Here is a 23,828-nt window from a genome sequence, read left to right as displayed (position 1 = left end):
AATAGAACCTTTGCGCAAGAATATATCACTGCTCAGTGTACTTGTTCAGTAAACACTTGGCCATGCGGCTTGCTAGAGGTTTAGTCAGCGGTGGGAAGTCACAAAGTACAAATATTTCACTACTGTACTTTACTTGAGTATTCATTTCCTGATGACTTTGTACGGTTGAAAACAGCTACCTTGTGTACACTGGTACACAAATGGCATGCTGATTGATTTTGCGTTTGTGGCATATAAGTTAAGCAGCAAAATGCACTCGTTTTTAGCCATATCCGGGGGCGGCCATTTTGTCACTTCTGTCGACTGAAAATGACATCACAACTGCTCACAACGACCAATCACGGCTCGGATTCAGAAAACAGGTCAGCCGTGACTGGTCGTTATCAGCAGTTGTGATGTCATTTTCAGTCGACAGAAGTGACAAAATGGCCGCCCCCGGAGATGGCTAAAAACGAGTGCATTTTGCTGCTTAATTTATATGGCACAAAGGCAATATTAATCAGAATGCCGTATTTCAACTAGTGGGCCTGCATAGAACATATTCTGGAAAAAAATATTTTTGGGTTGACTTCTGCTTTAAATAGGTTTTTATCAATACTTCAGTATTTTTTTCTGACGGCATTTCACTTTTGCTCAACCATGTTTGACAACAAGTACCTGTACTTTCTGGTCTTACTTTGTCAATTAGACTTGTTACCTGTTTCAATAATACAATGTAAAAACAAAAAACAAAAACCGAAAAAAAAGCCATCCATCCGCTTTTGGCGTCTTGATTGATTGAGATCTTGGGGTCGGAATTGTATGTAAGTGACAATACAAATTCATTTGAACTTTTTACTCTTGTGCTCAAGTACTTTTCAGAGTCATTACTTTTTAAATTTGACTTAAGTACAGAAGCTGGATTGGGGATTCTATTTCTATCCGTTTTTTTTTTTTTAAGACATGTATTAATTCTACTTAAGTATATATGGTGAGTACTTTTTGCCATGTCTGAATAAAAGCACGTCCGTGCTGTGCTATCTTTATATTCCGGGCACATAGGATGGATAGATGAATGGATGATGGAGGGAGTGGTTGGAGTAAAACCACAGGGGATCGCCCCGTGTCTCGCCTTCTCATCTGTGTTTGTCTTTGCTTGTGTTTCACAGGCCGTTTTATCTCACTCGTCAGCCCAACTCCTCCCCCGACCCGACGAAACAAAACGCCAAACGTGCAAATATGAAATGCTACGCACGTCAGTGGCAGTTGCCTTGGAGTCGATTGACTTTGTGGCAATACGGATGAGAGCATGTGAATGTATTAAATTGTTGAATGTGTAAAAAGGGAGTTTAGGGGGCGGGGGGGTTAAGCGGCCTTGCCCATCACAGCAGTCTGGGGGTCTCTGGACAGATAGCATCTTGCTTTGAAGAGATTAGCCGGAGGTGCTGGGTGGAGTTCAGTGGGGGGTGGAGTGTTGAGGGTGTGTGAACTGATTAAGCGGAGTCCTGTGTGCCCCTCAGGATGTATCTTGGAGGTGATGCTTGTTCGGGGGAAAGGGGTCATGAACGGCATCTATGTCACGATGTCGTAACCCTTTCAGCAACGGCTATTTGAACACAAACGGCGGGGTAATATATGTAGACAGACAATTAAACAATGCTCACATGCTTATATTCCTTATCCTCTGCGAAGAATTACTCATATTACTGCTGAGGAGTTTTGACGTATACGTGTGTCTATATTATACTGCCCCCAGGTGGCTAAGGCGCACATACCTGAAGGGAAGGAGCAACATAACGTCCTTTGAATAGAAGAAAAAAATGTGACAAAACGGTTACATTCTTGACATTTTATTTTATTATGTTATTCGTGCATGCTTTTATAAAGTACAATAACATGAAGTGCTATTTTCCTTATTAACAAACACAGTATAACATTTTTGGCCTGGCTTTTTTGGGAAGGCTGGACCAGATTATAGAGTAGAACGACCTTTGTGCTAAAAATAGTAATATATCCCACAATCCCATGCGGCAGACCATGCTTCGCCGGTACACTAGTGAGTGTAAATATTTTGATTAGTTTACCACTTTATAGTCGACTAGAAGTTTTAAGTGGACTTTGACGATTTGTCGCGACGGAGAAGTATGCGGAGACTTTAGGTTTAGGTCCAAATGAAAAATTCTGCTTTCTGGGGCATATAGGCTTGTTTGGCTGAATAAGAGTGAGCATTTGTGCTGTTTGCTGGGTAGGGTAGGATGCGGTGTCCATTATCTTGAAGTTGTTTGGTGGTATAGTGACTTTCATAAGGGACCCATGGAGAATGCTCCGCCCCCTCTGTGCTGATACCGACGCTCTGCCACTGACCTAAAGCAAATTGCAGCAACTCTAACCTTAACCCTAACCCTCAAATAATATTGCTGTATGCCACTCTTGTTTTCTTGTTTTCCATGTGATTGTTTTTCCTGTGGCTTTTTTCAACCCTCAAAGCTTTGTGTCCTTCAGTAGATATCAGATGGCCACTACGATGCACTATTGCCTCTTTTCGACGTTTATTTATCCTTTCATTTTTTCCCCGCCTGTGTAAAACAATAGGAACTATTATCCCTCCTAGTTGTATTTGTTGTTTCTCGGGGCCCACTTGATCGACACGGGCGTTCTTCCTGTCTCAAAGCAGACTGAACATATGCGATTCCTCTCTCACACAATGTTTGTCAGGTGATGAGGGAATACTCATCATGCGCTCATTAATTATCGAATATTTTTACAATCAATTATTCTATGGATTATTTCATCCATTGCTTGAATAATAGGTTCACATTTTATTGTGCATTGAAGTGTCTTACGAAACTATTTTTCCCTATTACTGTCTATTAAACAGATATTGTTTATTTAGTGTTTTTGTGATTTAAAAAAAAAAAAAAAAAAAAAACTAAACCGCAATTAAGCAATATCACACAAGAGGGAATAATGTTGTAATCGCCAACCTTATTAGTTAGTGTGGTTTGGTGATTGTTTTCCAAAGTAAAAGCAGATGTCTGCAAATGTCTTATTTTGTGTCAACACAAAAGATAATAGTAGTCATGAAGGACTAATCAGAAAGTAATTACTGCTGACGGGCTGAAATCAGAGGAGTCAGTTTATCAATGGCCCGGAACGATCACGCAATTATTAAAACACTGTAGTTGTCGATTAATCGATGATTGTGTCGATTCATGGATTAATATTGACACCCGTAACACGCACATATTTTTCTGTTTGCATGTACATCGCCCGTTTATTTATATATATATATTTTTTTTAAAGTGTGGTCGCTTGATCCACATGCATTTTTAACAGCATAACACTTACATAAAACAATGAATTTGAAGTTCTACGGAAAATATTCGATTCTGTTTTGATGAAATGGTGAGGTCTCAAACTCATAGGGCAGATAGTGTAGTTAAACACTTTTGTGCTTGGCAATGTTACAACGAACTTAAGTGTCCTAACTGTATTCAACAAGGTACACACAGGTACTGTATATTATACCTGCTATATGTACAGCACATATTATGTACATATTATGTAGTAGAAGCAAGGCAGTATTCGTGATTGAGTTCTTGGTCCCAAGTAATTGTCTATAGGTCAATGTTCGGTCATGGGATATCAGTTGAGTAACTGCGTAAACTTGCTTGCTAAAGGGGCGCTTGATGCAATACTGTTTTAAATGACAACAGATGCCAATTGTTATTTTGGCTCATTTGTTTGTTTGATGTTGAAGCCCCCCAAGAAAAAATAAAATACAAATTGAAAACATCTCAAAGTAGACGTTTTTCGAAATAGTTGATCCATCCAAATCAGGGGTGTCCACAAGTTCAGCCCGCGGGCCCTTTGCTGTCCATTATTTAGCGACTTGCTGCATACGATAAAAAGCGTTTGATATGGCCCATAACTACTATGACTAAAAAAAAAAAAAAATCTATTTAAGTACACTGGCCTTGTATGCGTAATATGTTTTGTGTTGTTTTTGCAGGTCTGTGTGACTTTGTAGTCTGTATGTGAAACTTGTGAGTGCGTGTGTGGGTATAAGTGTTTGTGTGTGTGTACCGTCTACACCCACACAACTACTGTGGTCTTTTTGTGGGGGGTGTCTGTGTGCTGCAATTAGTTGTCTTTCCCCTGTGTGTGAACCCCCCCCGTACACACAAAGGGACACCCAGCCCAAATTGGCTTCGGGGCGGCTGTGGAAGTTTGTGTTCAATTGAATCAAATGACATGTACTGCCACTATTCTTTTCTCTCTATCTAGCTACCTACATATGTGTCTCTACTGACAGTATCATCTAGTAACCTTTGTATCCCTTAATTGTTATAAGTGGATTAAAAAAAAAAAAAAAAGTCTACACACCCCTATTAAAATCGTGCTTTCGGGCTGTTGTTTGTCCACAGGAACGGGCGCTTTAATTAAGGAGGGAATTTCAAAGTGTTTTAAATAGCAATCAGTGTTAGCACAAAAACTTCTGGCGTGTGCTCAAAAGAAAACAATGTCAGCAAAAGCCTACTAGAACGGCAGACATTTATTTGGGGTTAATCAGAGGCACTTTAAATGGTGGCAGGTGTGTGTTGATGCCCATTTAACATGAGTTTGAAAGTGATCGGTTCGTTCTAAACATCTCCCAGCTATGATAGGGTGTTTCCGTTCATTTTTACCTTGATAAGATTTCTTTTTTTTTTTTTTCCTCCAAAATGAGTCGTACTTAGTCGTCACATTTATGAAGGAAAACGTTGACGAAATGTCATCATCTTGTTCAGATTTTTTTTGTATCACAAAAGCCTGGCATTTGAACAGTGATGTGTCGACATTCCCCCCCCCCCCCCCCCCCCCCAATATCCACAGTGCGTTTCCCTCTTCAACATTACAACATGAGTGTCCCTGTATTAAAGACAAAGCAAAAGCAGATTTTATACAGACACCACGCAACCTCCCAGACCAGACTCACTAATTAAAACAAGCCCGCAGGCTGCAAGGAAGATGGTTTAAAGATGTGCTGGTAAACATTTAGAAGCAACGCACACGTATACTTTCCTTGGGTGTAGGTGAAGAGACATTGTGTGAGTCCTGCTCCCACGTCTTGAACATCACCATGAAAGATGTCCGCACACACAGGAAGACAGCTGTGCTCGTCGGTCGCTTGGGAATCGTGTGTGCTTTGTGTGCAGATGATAATCACTAACAGTCCTCCGTCAAATGTAGACACCTCTTCTCGCATGCGCTGTGGAACGGTCTTAACAATAGTTCCTTTTAATGCAGGGAAAAGAACGAAAAGTGCATTTCAAATGAAGTGCTTTCAGTTAATAGAATGAACTAATTCTGTTCGTAGACAGGTGCACAATGTAAGTTCTTACTCGGCCCTCCCCCAATTCTTTTCTTTTTGCTATTAGGAAACGTGATTTGCTTGCCGCGTATTAGCATCTCTTTTAATGAGAGCTTTATTGGGCTGTGAGTCCTCCCTGTGAGAAGCGCTGGAGAAATAACGTGATTTGAATGAATGAATGAAGGATTTATTTGAACCTGCAACATAAACAATAATTACAATAACAATGAAAATGAAATATGACAAATAGAAATAACAACAACGATCACAACTTGCCAAAGCACACGCCTAACAAAAGTCTTCCATGCTCAAAAGGGAGTGGGAGGAAGTCTCGACCCCTTCCGCAAACGCACCCCTTCTCCATTTTTTGTTAATTTACACCTCTATTCATCATCTACGGCAAAATGATACTGAAGATAATAATAGTTATAATAATAGTAATAATAATAATGAACCACATATAAATTAATACTTATCAGGTACATCATTAAAAAAAAAAAAAAAAAAATACACATAGACAAGGTCCAAAACCCATCAGTCAACAACAGCAAAACACATCTAAATACAAATCAACAATTCTCTTATACACCTGGTGAGTATCTCCCACTCCCATTACCTTTATATTCCACGAATATATGACATTTATATTTTATTTTAAATTGATTTATGTTTGTGCATTGTTTTAATCCCTCACCGACACTGTTCCATAATTTCACCCCGCAAAATGAAATACAGAATCGTTTTATTTACTTTGTGATGCACTTGATTGAAGTAGTTGAAATCACACTGTGGTCTTTATTGAAGAGCCGACTTCCTCCCTCGTACAGGGCAACACCTTCCAGGCAGTGATTGGTTACGACGAAACCGACTCGTATGTTCTCTTCCTCTACCCCGAGGGTGGCCTGAACTTCTTTGGGACGAGACCCAAGGTAAACTGAGCAGAAACAAGGATGTGCTTGTTTTCGGCGAACACTCCCGCATGCAGATGCTGAGCATCATAGTTTTGCATCCCCCCACACACCAGTGAAAATACAACCTCGCCTGCCCAGACAACTTTTACATTGTTTGTTTCTTTTCCCAGCAGTCATATAACGTGGCGATAGAGCTTGCTGCTCGAGTCGGATTCAGCAGAGGAGAAATCACCTATCTCATTTTTTCCCGAACCGAGGGACCTCACTACAGTGTGAGCGGCAATGAGCAGAGTATCAAACATCTCAACCAGTTAGTATATTCCGCCTTCATTTACTGCTTTTGTTGTCAGTCATACATGTGTCTATAGAATATTGAGAACAGATCAAACAGGAAGACTGCAAGGGCCTTCAAGATCAATTTAGCAAACTCACCAAACCTGCTAAAGCCAATCCATCAAGCAATTATGTGTACCTGTATATGCTGTAGACCGTAAAAAACGGTCACTTGTATCTCAAGACTGTATGCATGTAAAAACGATTCATTATTATTAATATTATTATTATTATTTTTATTTTTATTATTATTATTATTATTATTGGGCCAGTAGTTGAAACACTGAATTCTGATTTATATTGCATTTGTGGAGTATGAGTTAATCAGCAAAATCCACCCGTTTTTGTCCATCTCAGGGGGCGGCCATTTTGTCACTTCTGTCGACTGAAAATGACATCACAGCTGCTCATGGCTCAGGTAACGACCAATCACGGCTGACCTGTTTCCTGAAGCTGAGCCGTGATTGGTCGTTACCTGAACCCTGAGTAGTTGTGATGTCATTTTCAGTCGACAGAAGTGACAAAATGGACACACCCAAAGATGGCTAAAAACGAGTTGATTAACTCTTATTTCACAAACGCAATATCTATAAGAATGCCTCGTTTAAACACGTTTTTGGCCGTATCAGGGGGCGGCCATTTTGTCACTTCTGTCGACTGAAAATGACATCACAACTGCTCATGGCTCAGGTAACGACCAATCACGGCTGACTTGTTTCCTGAAGCTGAGCCGTGATTGGTCGTTACCTGAACCCTGAGTAGTTGTGATGTCATTTTCAGTCGACAGAAGTGACAAAATGGCCGCCCCCAAAGATGGCTAAAAACGAGTTGATTAACTCTTATTCCACAAACGCAATATTTATCAGAAAGCCTCATTTAAACACGTTTTTGGCCGTATCAGGGGGCGGCCATTTTGTCACTTCTGTCGACTGAAAATGACATCACAGTCGTTCAGGGCTCTGCTGACGACCAATCATGGCTCAGCTTCAGAAAACAGGTGATCCCTGAGCAACTGTGATGTCATTATCAGTCGAAAGAAGTGACAAAATGGCCGCCCCTTCAGATGGCTAAAAAAGGGTGAATTTGCTGCTTAACTCATATTCCACAAACGCAATATTAATAAGAATGCTTCAACTAGTGGGCCTGCATATTCTTGAAAAAAATATGTTTGGGTTGACTTCCCTTTTAAGGTATACTTGGATGAGTTTGGCGTGGAGGAATCTGCCCTGAGCTTTGACTTGAAATCCATGAAACATCTTTGCGATGACCTAGAACAGAGATTGTGAGCCAACATCAGCACATCTGTGACACTCACAAATGCTGTTCATGATGAATCCACAAAAAAAAAAGTCCCACAGAATGGCGGTCATCCTTCTTTGTTCACTTCCAGATGTCTCAATACTCAAGTCCGTACTGTGTCATTAAGTGAGCAAGGCTATTGTTGTTATTTAAGCATGATACGATGATATATTGGGACTCGTAAAATTGTGTGCTAATAGGCTCCAGTTGTTGACAACCACACGGATGGCTTTGAGTCATCTTTCCACTTTTGTTTATTTTTCTTTTCAAATGGGAGACCATTATCTCCCGAGAACTCAGTGTGCTCTTGTGTGTCTAGCTGCAGCCATGCCCTGCTATGTTCAACTCTAGTTGACGCTTTGTACCCATCCCAACAATGGTGTACTTAAACAGAAGAGATGTGGTCTTTATTACGGAATTGGGGTTTAAGCATAAAGTGTTAGTTCAAGGAAAATATTCATTGCATTGCTTAAATGACTGGTTTTTTTTTCCCCATTCAAGGGTTGGGAACACTGGAACTCCGGGCGTTTGGCTTTTCCACACTGGGAACCGCTATTCTTTTGACAACATTGTCCCTGCATCTATTAGTGGTATTCTTGCTACCCCTCTTCCAAGAGAACATGACCACAATATGGTAATTTCCCTCTGTGTCTTTTTTTTTTTTTATATAGGCTCTTGAAATGAATATAAATCTGCCTTCTAAGTTTGACACACCACAGGCAAGTGTGTTTGTTTCTAACCCTGTCAAATTTGAATGAAAAAAAATCATAGCCGTATATAAAACAAGGTTTCAAAAATCAAGAGCGATCAAACCGTTGTTTACGCTCTAAACGCTGTAAGCTGTCAATCAAATACCGTACATTTTGTGATACCTACATTTGTCCATTTTAGTTTTTTAACTTTTATTTATCCAGGTAAGGAATTGATTTTCATTTGCGTATACAACAAACGGTACAATGTGATATAGGTACATATTTACATAATTATATTACATCATAGCATATATTGAATACAAGGCTCATAAAGCTTGCAGTGGCTGGAATGTAACCGATTTGAATCGGAAAATAATTTTTCATTTAAAATATGTGAGCGCATCGGTACACGAATTAATGACTCGGTTTCGATATAGCTCGAACCAGTCAAAAAAACAATCAAAAAGTTATAAATCGGTTTGATGTTGCTAATGATTTCTTGTTTTTTAACATTGAAATAACTTGAATAGTTTGGGCTCTGGGGAACTTTTACAAGTTGTTACCTGTTAATAAACATGACAAAAGCTACTAATACAGTTCTTCTTCATCTGATAAATCTTCTTTGAAGGAAATGCTGCGTTTACAGTCCTGAAAAGTGAACTCATTTTGTATAACGATTGTCTACTTTCAGCTGGAAACTCATTGTATCACACAATCTCAAACGGATCCGCACCGTATCGAATCGAATCGCCATCCCACTGAATTGAACCAAATGGCATCGTCCCCGCTTTAAAGTCGAACCGTCCTTGAATCGTATCGCTCCACATGAAATCGAGATACCCTAACTAATCATCTTTTGTTGGAGGGACGGACTCCCAACACATACATAAATACAGTGTTTATATTCTGTACAGACGCAATTCTGTGAAGTCACTTTACAGGGTCTTTAAATTATACATCATACTGCATATCATGCTTGATGCCTCTGCAAGTCGTGATTTCTCGGTGGTTGTTACCCCCCCAGGGCGCCACTACTCCCGAGTACAATGACTTTGAAGAGTACACCGACAACAGCAGCTTTGACCCTGTTCGTCGAGAGGAGGACAGTGATTTCCCTCTGACAGGTGAAGATCTGGAATTCCAGCCAGTGGTCGCCGGTGAATCTCCCCAGCCGGGAAGTTCTGACCTTCCGTCGTCAGCGAGGTCCGAGGTGTCGCATGGCGGCGAAGATCTACCTCTGACCTCTGAACCCAGGCGCGGTTCAGAGGTGGTGGGGAGGCAGTATGCGCCGCCCCCCCTGCGAGAGGCCATCCCCGACGGAGGTGCTCAGTGGTCCCAGGAGCAGCAACCACATGTAAAACCTGCAATAACCAATATTAGAGAGATTTATGTTGCCCGTGTTGGTCAAAAACCTCAAATTTTAACGGAATGGTTTGTTGCTGGGGAATTAAAATAGAACATATGTTCATTACAGTATGTACTATACACTGCATTCAGCCACACCTCTCAATTTGCACTCATCCTTCAGTGTTTTATACCTTTGGGGTATGTCATAATTCATCAACATCTCATTGTATACAGTATCTTACAAAAGTGAGTGCAGCCCTTACATTTTTGTCGTTTGTCTGTTCATGGAAGGAGGGAGGGGCCTAATTGGGCCCAGTTTGGACGGTTTCATTTAGGGGTGTACTCACTTTTGTTGGTAGCGCTTTACACATTAATGGCTGTGTGTTTAGCTATTGTAAAGACTCGGTAAATTTCCACTATTATACAAAGTACAAGCTAGTAGCTACTTGACATTGTAGAAAAGTGTCATGAAACCTAATCTAAAAAGCTGGCAGCAAAAGTTAGTGATACATCTCTGGGTGAAAATGTGGGCATGAACCTGCATATGCGTCATTCCCTGGGCGTATTTTGATAAATATTGCCTTTGTGTAACAAGTGTTAACCCACCAGATTTTAGCCATCTCCGGGGGCGGCCATTTTGTCTTCTGTCGACTGAAAATGACATCACAACTGCTCACAACGACCAATCACGGCTCAGATTCAGAAAACAGGTCAGCCGCGATTGGTCGTTGTGAGCAGTTGTGACGTCATTTTCAGTCGACTGAAGACAAAATGGCCGCCCCCAGAGATGGCTAAAAACGAGTGCATTTTGCTAACTTATATTCAACAAACGGAAAATGAATCAGAATGCCGTGTTTCAACTAGTTCGCCTGCTGGGAACATATTCTTGAAAAAAATATGTTTGGGTTGACTTCCGCTGGATACATGACATTGGCCCTCACTCACATTACCTTTCATAAAATGCCGGCTCCATAATGTTTCTCCTCCTATAGACTCCCGTGGAGGTGGGAGATTTGTATCCCCCTCACAGAAATGAGCCACCCCTGTCCCCTGGAGGTCATGTGGTCAGCGTGGAGGAAGATGTTGACTTTGACACAGGAGGTAAGACACATTCGCAGAAATGTATATTTACGGCGTACTTAGTCATAAATGTATGAACGGAGAATGGCTGACAGGAAGTGGAGGGGAACGATACCTCACCCTCAGCAGCTGCACTACAATATGGCTGTTGTGCAACTACCAAGTGTGTGCGTGTGTGTAAGTGTTTGCACTACTTGGACTGTGCGCGCGTGTGTGTGTGTGTGTTTTAATGTCTCTTGCCATAAATTAGAATCTGTTCACAGTAAAATTGGACCCCCCACAAAATTTGTCGTTTTTGTGAGTTTGAAATGACAGAAGGCTACTTCAAATGCATTTTGGATTGTAACTTTAAAACCCAAGTCCTTGTTCATTCCATTATCCTACTTTCTTCTTTATTTGGCAATAATACACCTTAGTGACACGTCCCCCCCCCCCCATTATGTGAATAGTATCTGACATTTATGCTCTTTTAAATGTGTTTTTTTTTTATTTTTTAGCAGCATTTCAAGATTGTCGGAGTGAAACTGTATCCGAAGTTTCCTCAAACAAGTATTGAAGCGTTTAACATGCCTGTGAGATGAGGGTCATTGTAAAGGACGCAGCATTGCAACAGCTGTTCTGTCTCCAAGTGTTGCATACTGTATATACAGTATCCGTGCATGCATGCCTATGTGTGTGTGAGTGTGTGTGTGTGTGTTTCAGGAATGTTCTCCCATCCTCCTTTCTGTCGACAGTATAATGTGAATTTACCATAAACTCAAGCACTTGTTGCGCTTTTTATTGCTTGACACACAGTAGGGCGACAAAATCTTCATTTTTTTTTCTCTTCTGTTTCGCAGTTATTCACTACACCACTGAGAATAAGGAAACATGCGCGAGGTATGTTTTTGTTTTGAATCCTATATCATTATGGGATATTCTCCGCCCGTATTCGGCGTCGTTGATTTGTGTTTGTCGCAGGTTCCAGCAGCAGTGCTCTCAGAATGCCGTTTGCTCCGACTACGCTACGGGCTTCTGCTGTCACTGCCGAGCCGGCTTTTACGGAAATGGCCGCCACTGCCTGCCAGAGGGTTCGTCGCCGCCGGCGCCCACCGTGCTCGTCTTCTATTTCGTTCAGTGAAAAAACAGTGAGCATGACGAGGCGCTCGGTGTTTTTTTTTTTTTTTTGTCTCCAGCGGCCCCCCAGCGCGTCAGTGGCAAGCTCAGCGGGACAGTAACCGTGGGTTCGACTCCCGTGGAGCTGAACGGCATCGATCTGCACGCTTACATTGTGGTGGGAGACGGGAGGGCTTACACAGCCGTCAGTGAGGTACCAACACTTCCCAAATGAATTTGATACCACATGAAAACCAATGAACGATCATATATTCCAATCATTATATCTACCGCATTATGCACATTTCATCTCGTGGGTTCTCTGCTGGCCTTGACGTTGATCGGTTAGATCCCTGAGCCGGTGGGTTGGGCCTTGATGCCGGCTGCGCCGATTGGAGAGCTGTTTGGATGGCTGTTTGCGCTCGAGCTGCCCAACAGCCAAGCGGGATTCAAAACAACAGGTATTGAACTATTCGCCATGATGGCGCACTGAACTTTCTCCGAAGGCACCACAAACAAACTCGCGATATCGTTTTGACCAAGGCAGGGCGCTGGTGAAAACGCAGAAAAAAAAAAAAGGATTTAATTTTCAGTTGAAGTCAGTGGTAGTCATATTGTTTGACAACGATATGAAACTACTATTTAACATATTTGTTGTTCGCCAGGGGCCGAGTTCACTCGTCGGGCCGAACTCGTCTTTTACCCTGGCAACCAGCGGCTGTCAATCAGTCAGACGGGACGGGGCCTCGACGAGAACAACCACTTCACCGTGGACACCGTGCTCAGCGGCAGTGTGCCTTTCCTACCACCTGCCGCTGAAGTGATCATGGATCCTTTCAAGGAGACATACCATTACTACCCGTCGGGTAACCACGACGACCGCTGAAATCACCCGGCACTAAGGTGTGCCTTTCGCTTAAAAGCACCCGTTGTGTTCGTTTCCAGTTGCCACCTCCAGCTCCGTGAGGGAGTATACCGTCGCCTCACCGGATCGAGGATCCGAATCCTTCTCGTTCCAGCTAAAACAGAACATCACCTACCGCGACTGTCGACACGACAACCGGGCTACGCCTGTGGAGACCCTGCAGATCACCATGGAGAGAGTGTTTGTGATGTACGTGAAGGAGGAGCGCATCTTGAGATACGCCATCACCAACAAAATCAGCCCGGTCGGAGGTTAGTGGACATAAAAAGGTCGAATTGTGTGATAGAGCATTCGCTGTATTCAGATTTTTGGTCTTTTGAGTTGGTTGCATCAGGGGCGGAGCCAGAATGGGGCTAATGGGTGTGCGCGGAAAAATCAGGGCGGCCGCTTCTCACGTTGCTAGTTAAAGTTAGTGTTTCGTGTTAGTGATTAGAGTAGGGGGTTAGGGTAAGGGTTGAATTAAGGTTAGTTCCTAGTTTCACCTGTCGTTGTGCAACACAAATATGATTTGTGCTGGCCTCTATTTGCCTTGCCTGTCGAACTTGTCATTCTGGCACCTCAGCGGGAGTCACGTCCCTTAGATCAGGGGTCCCCAACCACCGGGCAGCAGGCCACTTTGGATCGGAAGAAAGATGAAAGAAAAAAAAAAAAAAAAAAAAAAAGTACAGTATTTCTGGTTTGTTTATCATCCGAGGCTGAAAAACATTTTATTTTGAAAAGTGATGGGACTCTCTCCGTTACATCCATCTATGACTGACTCTTTAACGCATGTCAAGTTGTCTCCATGGCGTAACGCTAATATTAAATGCACAAGCTAGCAAATGAGTCAAATCAACAGATGTACTTGGAACGTTTTTTCATCCAACACCAATTTTGATTGTCACATTGATTATCAAGGTTATGAAGAAGCACACGCACGCACGCACATATGAAACGCACTCACACGCACACGCGCACTAAAACACACGTATACACCCAGAACACAGCTGGAAGAGCTTTTGGGATCAAGGGTTTTGTAAACATGGGCTAAGTGCTGTGTTTGTGCGTGTGTGCGTGCGTGCGCCTGCGTGCACGTGTGTGTGTTTCTACATGTGTGAGTTTGTAAACGCGCACACACATGCATGGAAGGGTCTCACTCTCTCTGGGAAATAATACCCGATCCAATGACAGATTTTAGGGAAGGGGGTGGGTTGCCGGGCAGAATAGCTTCCCTGTGATGTCATGAGAATCACCGGACTGAATTGAATGGGACGGAATAGAGCACAGGCCTCCTCCGGGGCCAAACAATCGTAATCTGGATCGGTACCAATTTCTGCGCCCTCATACTGTTGATTTTGAAGGGCGAAATGAGAAATTCTTTATTCTTCATATGTACACAGACTAATCGTTGATATGAGAGCAATGGGAATATGTTGCAAAGCAACATTTCGATTAAATTAGAGCGGTCAGTGCAGATGTAATGAACAGTGTTTGGACTAATTTATTAATAAAAAAGGGCAGCTGATGCACATTTAAATGGAAAAATTGAAACTTTGCAATGGGCCAGCAGTGTGCAGTCTAAGATTTACACGCCAGGTTCCCTTAGTCAGACAGGACCAGCTGCAGCACTTCTATGTGCTTTCCACAAGTTTTTTTTATTTTTTTTTAAATGGATTTAGATAATCACAGCTGTTTGTCAATCAGTTAACGGACCAGTACAAAAGTTTGAGGGGCTAGAGCAATTCTGAAAAAATGTTTCTCACTTTTGCTTTCATTTGTCAGGTAATAATGCATGAATCCGGTGCCAAAAAGTCTGTGCTGACTTTGTTAACCTAAAGTTAAGAATCTTTGTTCTGTTAAAGTGCCATTAGTCAAAGATGTCGTTCAGTTGTTTTCCAAAGCCGGTGCACCACAGCCGTGTTGTTTATTGCTGTTGTATTTCTCAACCATGACCCCATGTTGAGATTGAGTGTTGAGCCGAAGAGGGAATCTCATCTTAAAAAGTCATTGCACTTGGAGGTGTACTTCTTTCCTTTACGCGCCATATTAATAACTTGAAAGTCAACGTGAAAATACATGTCTTGTAAATTCAACACACTTCAGAGAAGAATGCTGTCAACAATCACACCGGCACGACTGATTAAAACAATCCAGGTGTATCAAACGAAGCTTCAAAATCGTGGGGAATCAAGCCGTCGTCTCCACTCTCCAGTGCTGCGGGCGTGTCTGCTGAATGTGTGAAACCATGGCCAGCTGAAGAATGGATGCTACTTCAGCTAGCATTTTTCTTATAGCTACACATAACTACAGGTTTCAGCGGTGAATACACATCATCTTAAAGAGTTTCCAGTGGCTAGATTACATCCCTCCGGGTCACCTTTAGCAAGCCGCAATTTGCGCCGCTGATACAAAAAAGTCGCTGAAGTTCTGACATAGTCGGGGGAGGGGGTGAGTTGTGCCGCAACTTCAAAATGCGTCCCCAGGCACTGTTTTAGCCATGCCTGAAAAAATTCAGTATTCAGTAACGGTTCTCGATCTTTGTGCTTTTTCTGCAATCATCTTCAGATGCATACAGTATCATGTATTTAGAAACAAATCTTGAATGATCTACCCTCCTTTTTGTGTCCGTCCGTTTTCACGTAAGCCTCTCACGTCTACGTTGGGGACGTGCCTTGATTACAAGCAAGCGTCAAGCTCTGGCCTCAGGAAATGGAAGCAATCTGGACTAAACGTCATTGTCTGTGTTCTGTCTGTTTGCCATCCATTTCTGACTCACTCGACTTGCAGTAGAAAAAAAAAAAAAAATTATAGTTGGTAATGAGGGTGGTGACACTTGACACTGGTAAGGCACTTCAGTAAAACGTTTGGGAACCAGTGGTGTAGTGTGTGAGAAAATTGTATTTTCTTCTTCTTGAGCTTGTTTGGGAAATAGAAGATTTAGTTTATTTTTTTCGATGTGGTTCTGAAATATTGAGGTTTTTGTTGAAGATGATAAACACCCAGGCAGCGCATCATGAACACAGATTTCAGATTTTTCTTTTTTGACCCATGTACTACCAGCGCGTGATATCCATTTACACCAGTTAAGCGGGTTTAGATTGGATACAAAAACTCAGAAAATTAATTTCTTCAACATTACAGCTCAGTATCCACCTCCCTCAGCATTCACATTAGTAACCAGAATATAGTGAAGCTCTATTTGTGACTTGGAATGTTGGAACTAATATGCCAATCGGTAGTTGAGAAGTACAAAAGATTTCATGGTGTAACACATGGTCAATGCGAGGTCATGCATGGTGGAGGAAACCTTTCACACACATCTGCTCACTCATCATACTGCGTGTGCGTGTGTGTGTGTGTGTGTGTGTGTGTGTCTCTTCTCGGTGTGGCTAACTTCAACCATGTGTTGATTAATGAGAAGACGAAGGAAGTCACTTCCTAAAAGAAAGCCATCCTGTGGGAATTGGTCTGACGTGTTTACTTTGCCTTGTTGCTGTAATCATTCGAAGTACTTAACACTAAATAGTCCAAAGGTCAACTCAATGTGAATTTAGCACTTTTAGAAGGTCCTTTCCTATGCCAGTACGATTTGTTTCAATATACGGCACATTTTCTGTTGTTGTGTGAACAGTTTGTGATATTTCAACCAGTTTATTTTTTAAAGGGGAAGTCAACCCAAACATATTTTTTGTCATGAATATGTTCTATGCAAGGCCACTAGTTGAAACAGTGTTCTGATAAATATTGCGTTTGTGGAATCAAAGTTAATCCACCCGTTTTTAGACCATCTCCGGGCATGGCCATTTTGTCACTTTTGTCAACAGGAAATGACATCACAGTTGGCCAGGGCTCAGGTAACGACCAATCACAGCTCACCTGTTTTCTGAAGCTGAGCCATGATTGGTTGTTATCCGGGATGTCATTTTCAGTTGACAGAAGTGACGACATGGCCGCCCCCTGAGATGGCTAAAAAGGGGTGGATTAACTCTTATTCCACAAACGTAATATTAATCAGAATGCCGTGTTTCAACTAGTGGGCCTGCATAGAACATATTCTTGAAAAAAAATACGTTTGGGTGTACTTCCCCTTTAATGAGAGGTAACAAAATACAAAACAATTAAAAGAACAACAAAGAAGGTATTCGTTACAGTATAGTGTCACGAGCTTTTTCCAAATCTAGGCCTTTTTGAACAAAATGTGATGCGCATGCATGGTCAGAAGCTATACAGTACTAGGTACCGAGCCTTGCTGCAAATAGTGAAAATCTGCAAGTAATTGACACCTCCCAAAAGAGGTATATATAATTGCCTATAAATGCCACAAAATCATCGAAAAGCACTACTTTTGTCTAAATGAAGCCTCTCAACTTTCACGAGATGGTGCCCAAAAAAGGTGGAAATGTGAGTTTTTCAGTGAGTAATGGTGTATAGGTTCAATGAAAAAAAAATATGCCAAAAGGTGAAGTTGCGAATGTTGATTTCTGAATACTGCGGTACCTTGAGATACAAGTGGCCTGACGGCGTTCGGACGATTTATTTTTTGTGAGGAAAAATTTGAGATCTGCCTGTGAACGCTGTATGGTGGCAGTGAACTCAACTCATGTCACAGCAAGAAGCAAAAGAGGCTTTGAGATGTTATTTTGCCACTCCTGGTTTAAGTTTACTTTCAAACTAAACAAACAAAGAGAACTTCATGTTGTGTATTTAAAAAACAAAAGCTTTGCATTGAAGTCTGGAAAACGCCAAAGGTGGGCTAACAAATAGCGTCAGTGTTGCGGTATTATAACCCTTTAAGCAGTGGATATTTGAACACAAATGGTGGAGCAACAAACACAGGCAGATAATAGAACAATATCACAGGCGTATATTCTTTATCCTTAGACTGACTAATATTACTGCTGCTCACTGAGGAGCTGAGACCATCGCCATGTACAGTAAATTGGTTTGTCTGTGTTATACTACCTCAAGGTCCATTGCATTGAAGCAAATAAAGCAAGTAAAAAATTTAATTTATTTACAATCTGTTTAAATATGTCTTAACTGTTTGTTTTCATAGAGTCTAATATTATAGAGTGCTATTTTCTTTTTTTTTAGTCTGGAATGGATTATTGGCATTTTTAATCATTTCAATGAGCAATGGTGATTTGAGTCACAAGCGTGGTCAGAAAACGAATTGATCTCATATCTCAAGGCACCACTGTATGCATGGTTTCAATGTAACGTCAAATTACGTTTTCTCCAGCGGTGCGTTTGCTATCAATTTGAATATAACATATGTTTTTTTTTTTTTTTTTTTTATCAAATGTCATCAGATTAACCAAAAGGTCTGTTTTTGGTTAGCTAACATTTCCCTTGTGTCAGAAGCAGTACCCTAAATCTTTTCATCATTGCAAATTCACTCCAAAAAAAAAAATGAAAGCAACACATTTAATAATGGGCCAAGATTTTGTTGTTGATGTAAAAATAATTTGTTTCTCTTGTTTTGCTTCAGCCGGGTTGACGGGACCAGAGTTGGTTAACCCCTGCTATGATGGAAGCCACGACTGTGACACGACTGCCCAGTGCATCCCACTGGAAGACAAAGCTTTCCAGTGCCGATGTGGAACTGGTTTCAGGGGGGATGGACACAACTGTCACGGTACTTAACCTAGTCTCCTGTGGGACTCCCATGCATTTTTCTTCATGGAAATGATGTCTGGCTCACACAAACAGAGGTGGCATAAGTACTCGCACCGTGTACCTCAGTACAAATACTAGTTTAAAAAAAGCCAGGTTGAAATACTGTAAAGTAAAAAAAAGATATAAATATTTGTAAACCTTTCTAGATGTATTTTTTGCGCTGATTCTAAATCTGCCATTGTGTTCTCTAGCACAGGCTCTCATAATAATGTAATACAGGAAGTCCTCAACTTACGAACGAGTTCCGTTTCGTACACTGGCGATGTAACCTGAATTTCCGCGTATGTCAGATTTCACCGTTGAAGTCTAAATTTACATCAAAATGCTGGGTATAAAAAAAAACATAGTCACTATGGTGCTGGGGACAAAAGAGAAGAGGAAGAGGCAAGGGCGTCGTAAAGTCGAAACGTCGTAGTAATTCGAGGACTTCCTATATAGCAATATATATTTATGGGTTAAGGTTTATGTGGAATGTTTTTTTCTGAAAAAATGAAGGGTCAAATGCGTATTGTACACGCTTTTATCGATCAAACGTAAACAATTTTTTTGAAAAAGATCTCGAAAACCTGATGTGCTAGGAAAAAAGTGAAGACATTTTTTTAAATCATGTTAAGGTCAACAAAGCCATCTCTGATTCAATTTTGCTGTTGATCATCATGAATGTTCCTTGGTTCACATTCGGGCGGCACGGTGTTCGACTGGTCGACACGTCCGCCTCACAGTTCAGAGGTCGTGGGTTCGATCCCGGCTCCGGCCTCCCTGTGTGGAGTTTGCATGTTCTCCCCGTGCCTGCGTGGGTTTTCTACGGGTACTCCGGTTTCCTCCCACATTTAAAAAAAAAAGATGCATGGTAGGTTGATTGGATACTCTAAATTGCCCCTAGGTGTGATTGTGAGTGTGGTTGTTTGTTTGTCTCTGTGTGCCCTGCGATTGGCTGACAACCAATTCAGGGTGTCCCCCGCCCACTGCCCGAAGACAGCTGGGATAGGCTGCAGCACGCCACCGCGACCCTTGTGAGGAGAAGCGGTATTGATAATGGATGGATGGCTCACATTCCTCTGTGTTGTGGCTATTTCAGTTTTTTTCTGCCTTACAAGTTCTCAAGATCTAAATCAGTCAAGATCTCAACTGCGGTTGCCTTTTTTTTAATGTTGTGTCATCATCTAAAATAAATGTAACAAGCCTATTTTGACAAAGTAAGGAGTACAAAGTAAAGACATCTGTTTTCACATGAGGGAGGAACAAGTAAAAAGTCATTACAAAAATAAATTGTCAAGTAAAGTAGAGATACCTGAAAAAAAAAAAACTACTGAAGTACAGTCACAAAGTGTTCCTCCCCACCACAGCGCAGAAAACATGCACAAAGACTTTGACAGTTCAAGGCGCTGGGGCGGTGTTTTCAACATCTGTCCATCCAGTGTGTATGGAAGGAATCATCACTCCCTCTTCTCCTCCTCCTCGTCTGCCCCTCCCCCCTCCCCCTCCTTGTGTTTCATGATGTAATTAACAGGGACTTCCATTGCTTAAAGCTTGTCCGTGGCCTGTCATTAGCCCAGCATTATCTCCGTGTCCCCTGCTGACAGCACTAGGAAAGCCCCAGGCTCTGCCTCGGTTCCCATGGATGGGCCCCAGTGTCGCTCCATGACCGCATAATCACAATGTCTTACTAAAAATGCAGCCTTGGCTCCAGGTGTTTGCACTCAAATATGGACAGGCAACATGTTCTTGTTTTTTAAGTGTTTTCTCCCTCTCTGGTTAGATGTCGATGAGTGTGCAGAGGGCCTGTCTACATGTGGGGCTCATTCGCGATGCATCAACTTACCTGGTAGCCATCGTTGCCAGTGCCAGAGCGGCTATGAATTTGGCTTTGACGGACGTACTTGTGTGGGTGAGTTGTGAGACACAACATGTTAGATAGCTTGAAGAGCACACGCGACACAGGTTGGGATTCTTTGCGGCTATGCGTATTATTAACCTTTTAGGATCTAGTCACTGGCATTTGAATGTGTTACTTTATGGTATTAATGTCTTGGAATCATACTGTGTTACTACATAACTTTTGAAGCACCCCCCAAAAGTAGACTTGGCAGTCTTATTTATGGCATTTAACTTACACATTACACAGACATCCTGAAATGATCATCATGACAGCCCTACTTTTGGGTGAATTTTTGTACTTTTTCACTAAATCAACGTCAAATTCTAAAGTCAGTTGTTTGAAAAACAACAACATTTTTTTTCAAAACGTTGCAGATGTAACAGACAATAAAAAATACACATGAAAAAAAGGGTTGAAAAAGGCGTGTGATCTGATTGGAGGAGAGCTGGACAACAAATCCGGAGAATAATGATATATTTTGTATTGCTTTGGAATATGCGTATATGATTTATTGATTTATTTGTGTTTGTGTGTATTGTGTGTGTGTGTGTGTGCGCGTGTGCGTGTGTGCGCGCGCAACTCTTTTTCAGCCAACAATGTGAACTTTTGATGAACTTCCCCCTGGAAACTCTCTGAGTTGTTTTTTTTGGGGGGGGACAATATAGCTCTTGATTTATCCAGTTGCAATATAACATATTTTACGATACATTAGCACGCATAAAAGTGTTCCTCTTCCTATGACCGCATGTCTTCAGACATGGATGAATGCAGGTCCTCTCCATGCCACATCAATGCGAGATGCACCAACAACCTAGGCTCCTTCCACTGTCAGTGTCAGAATGGTTTTCATGGAGATGGTCTCCTCTGCACCCAACAAGGTCAGTGATCTTGAGTAGGTTTTTCTGTGCTTGTACAGTTTACATGGAGACGAATATGAGCCCCAATTCCATTGAAGTTGAGATGTTGTGCAAAACAGAATTCAGTTATTTGCACATCCTTTTCAACCTATATTCAGGCGAATACACTACAAAGATATTTCATGTTCAAATTGACAAACTTTTCTTTTTTGGCAAATACTCACTCATTTTGAATTTGATGCCCGCAACACATTGCAAAAAATCTGGGACAGGGGCATGTTTACCACTATGTCACGTCATTCATTTTAACAACACTCAACAAGCGTTTGGTAACTGAGGATACCAAGTGTAGAAGCTTTCTTTGTAGGTGGAATTCTTTCCCATTCTTGCATGATGTACAATTTCAGTTGCTCAACAGTCTGGTGTCTTTGTTGTTATATTTTACACTTCATAACGCGCCTCACGTTTTCAATGGGAGATGGGTCTGAACTGCTGACGGGTCAGTCTAGTCCCCGTGCTCATTTACTAGACACGCTGTTGCAACATATACAGAATGTGGTTTTGAATTGTCCTGCTAAAATAAGCAGGGACACCCCAAAAAAAGACGTTGCTAGGATGGCAGCCGACGTTGCTCCAAAACTTGGATGTATTTCATTTTTAATGGTGCCGTCACAGATGTGCAAGTTGTGGGCAACTTGTTAGTACAGACGGAAGGTCCGTCGCGGACGGACTCCCATTTTGCCAGCGGACTGACAACTGACGGAAACGTAAGTTTCTTAAGACGTAAGCGATTTTTGGACGTCACCTGGACTGTCACTACCCCGAAAAATAAAGTGACCTTTGGCAAAAAAATGCTTTGCGGCACACGTTAGCCCGGTCCACTCTCGAGAGATTTCGGTGTGACCACGCATATCAGATGCAATGATGATGCCATTTTTTTAATGTAGTGCACTGCAGCCTGAGGGATCGAAGTTTACGGGTTTACAATGTTGGTTCACGTTCTTTACACTTACGTGCAGGGATTTCTGCAGATTATTTGAATCTGTTCAAATTAAGGACACCGTAGATAATGAAATCCCTAAATTCTTTGCAATTGTACATTGAGAATTTTTGCTGTTAAACTGTTGGACTATTTAGCTCACGCAGTTGTTAGCAAAGTGCTGAATTTTTTTTTTTTTTTTTTAATATGAGATCATTTTGAAAACAACCCCAAAACGACTTTTATTTTGCTAGAAAACTGATCAACTATATGTATCTGTCCTGGAAATAATAATTACAAGTAAAGGTAAAGTAATAGATATAAAAGGACTGGAGTCTTCAGTGAAAATGTAATTTGTCCAAGGTGGTTTCCAGACCCCTTCTGTTGAAGATCGAATTGCAACAGTAATATGACTGACATTGTACTGTATATGCATTGAGTATGGCATGCATACACTATAAACAGTAACTGAAAAATGTTGTACAGTGGAAGCATACATATCGACTGAGGTAATGACATCCCAGAAAATTGCAGCCAGATACTTTTTCGAAGGTTCCACAAACTGGAGATGTTTGGGAAAATAGGACATTTTGACACCTAAGTGGTAATGAAAGTTTTTCCCTTCAGATATTCCATCATCGACTTTAAACAAAGTAGAATTGTGTGCATAAAGTTGGTCACATGTTGTGTGTGGGCTTAGAGTCAGCCCTTTTCTAATTTGAATGTAAACACATGCAAACTGTGTTTCCTCGTTTAAGCACCTGCATACAATCCTTACATTAAATATTGGATCAAGTGGTGTGCAACTGTGCAACCTAGTCCGGTGACTGACCAATTCGGCTCCTCCTTTGATGGACAGCTATTTCACTTGTGATTGTGGAAATGGACACCGTAAGACCAAAAAAGTATTAGCTCAATGAGTCCAACAATTTTGGAATAAACTTGAACAGGGTTGGTGAGCCTGGCCTTCTCTCGCAAATGCTCTGTTTAGGGCAAATTCAATACAGTCATTGCAAAAAGTGCCTAATTACCATTCATACTTGTCTAAAGGGCAGACAGATGGTACTAAAAGCCAGTGTGAGCAGCACAGAGACAGTCTACAAAGAGGTCCGGAGCAAGCGGGTCAGGCGCCTGTTGGGGTTTTTATTCCACAATGCGACTCTGATGGACGATACAGACCATTGCAGGTGGGTAATGAGAGCCAGAAAGTAGATTGGTGCCCACTAACTGAAAAGTGGAGCTCAAGAGTTTGATTGCTCATTCACAGTGCCATGGCTCCACCGGACATTGTTGGTGTGTGGATAATAGGGGGCAAGAGAGAGCAGGAACCAGGACCCCTCCCGGTATGGCACCAACAGATTGTGACAGACATGGTGAGGAGCCCACGCAATAAAGCTCAGTGACAGTGCATGTACTGGACTGGACATCATTTCAACACCTT

The 23,828-nt window shown here is 41.7% G+C and overlaps 1 protein-coding gene across 1 annotated transcript in view; it reads left to right on the top strand.

Moving 5' to 3' along the window:
- Nucleotides 1-23,828, top strand: part of nid2a (nidogen 2a (osteonidogen)) — a 72,761-nt gene that overhangs the window by 31,927 nt on the left and 17,006 nt on the right. Inside the window, exons 6-21 of the mRNA XM_086036249.1 lie at nucleotides 6,160-6,261; nucleotides 6,414-6,553; nucleotides 8,377-8,509; nucleotides 9,592-9,921; nucleotides 10,907-11,015; nucleotides 11,834-11,873; nucleotides 11,955-12,064; nucleotides 12,170-12,303; nucleotides 12,439-12,550; nucleotides 12,755-12,955; nucleotides 13,035-13,265; nucleotides 18,485-18,631; nucleotides 20,432-20,560; nucleotides 21,307-21,429; nucleotides 23,438-23,574; nucleotides 23,655-23,760. Coding sequence (XP_085892375.1) covers nucleotides 6,160-6,261; nucleotides 6,414-6,553; nucleotides 8,377-8,509; nucleotides 9,592-9,921; nucleotides 10,907-11,015; nucleotides 11,834-11,873; nucleotides 11,955-12,064; nucleotides 12,170-12,303; nucleotides 12,439-12,550; nucleotides 12,755-12,955; nucleotides 13,035-13,265; nucleotides 18,485-18,631; nucleotides 20,432-20,560; nucleotides 21,307-21,429; nucleotides 23,438-23,574; nucleotides 23,655-23,760 — 2,284 coding nt within the window. The remainder of the gene's footprint in view (nucleotides 1-6,159; nucleotides 6,262-6,413; nucleotides 6,554-8,376; nucleotides 8,510-9,591; nucleotides 9,922-10,906; nucleotides 11,016-11,833; nucleotides 11,874-11,954; nucleotides 12,065-12,169; nucleotides 12,304-12,438; nucleotides 12,551-12,754; nucleotides 12,956-13,034; nucleotides 13,266-18,484; nucleotides 18,632-20,431; nucleotides 20,561-21,306; nucleotides 21,430-23,437; nucleotides 23,575-23,654; nucleotides 23,761-23,828) is intronic.

The sequence above is a fragment of the Filicampus tigris genome, chromosome 1 (assembly GCF_054856515.1).
Source record: "Filicampus tigris isolate MCC_2025a chromosome 1, RoL_Ftig_1.0, whole genome shotgun sequence".
In the NCBI taxonomy this organism is placed as follows: domain Eukaryota; kingdom Metazoa; phylum Chordata; class Actinopteri; order Syngnathiformes; family Syngnathidae; genus Filicampus; species Filicampus tigris.
This window is presented reverse-complemented; position numbering and strand designations above follow the sequence as displayed.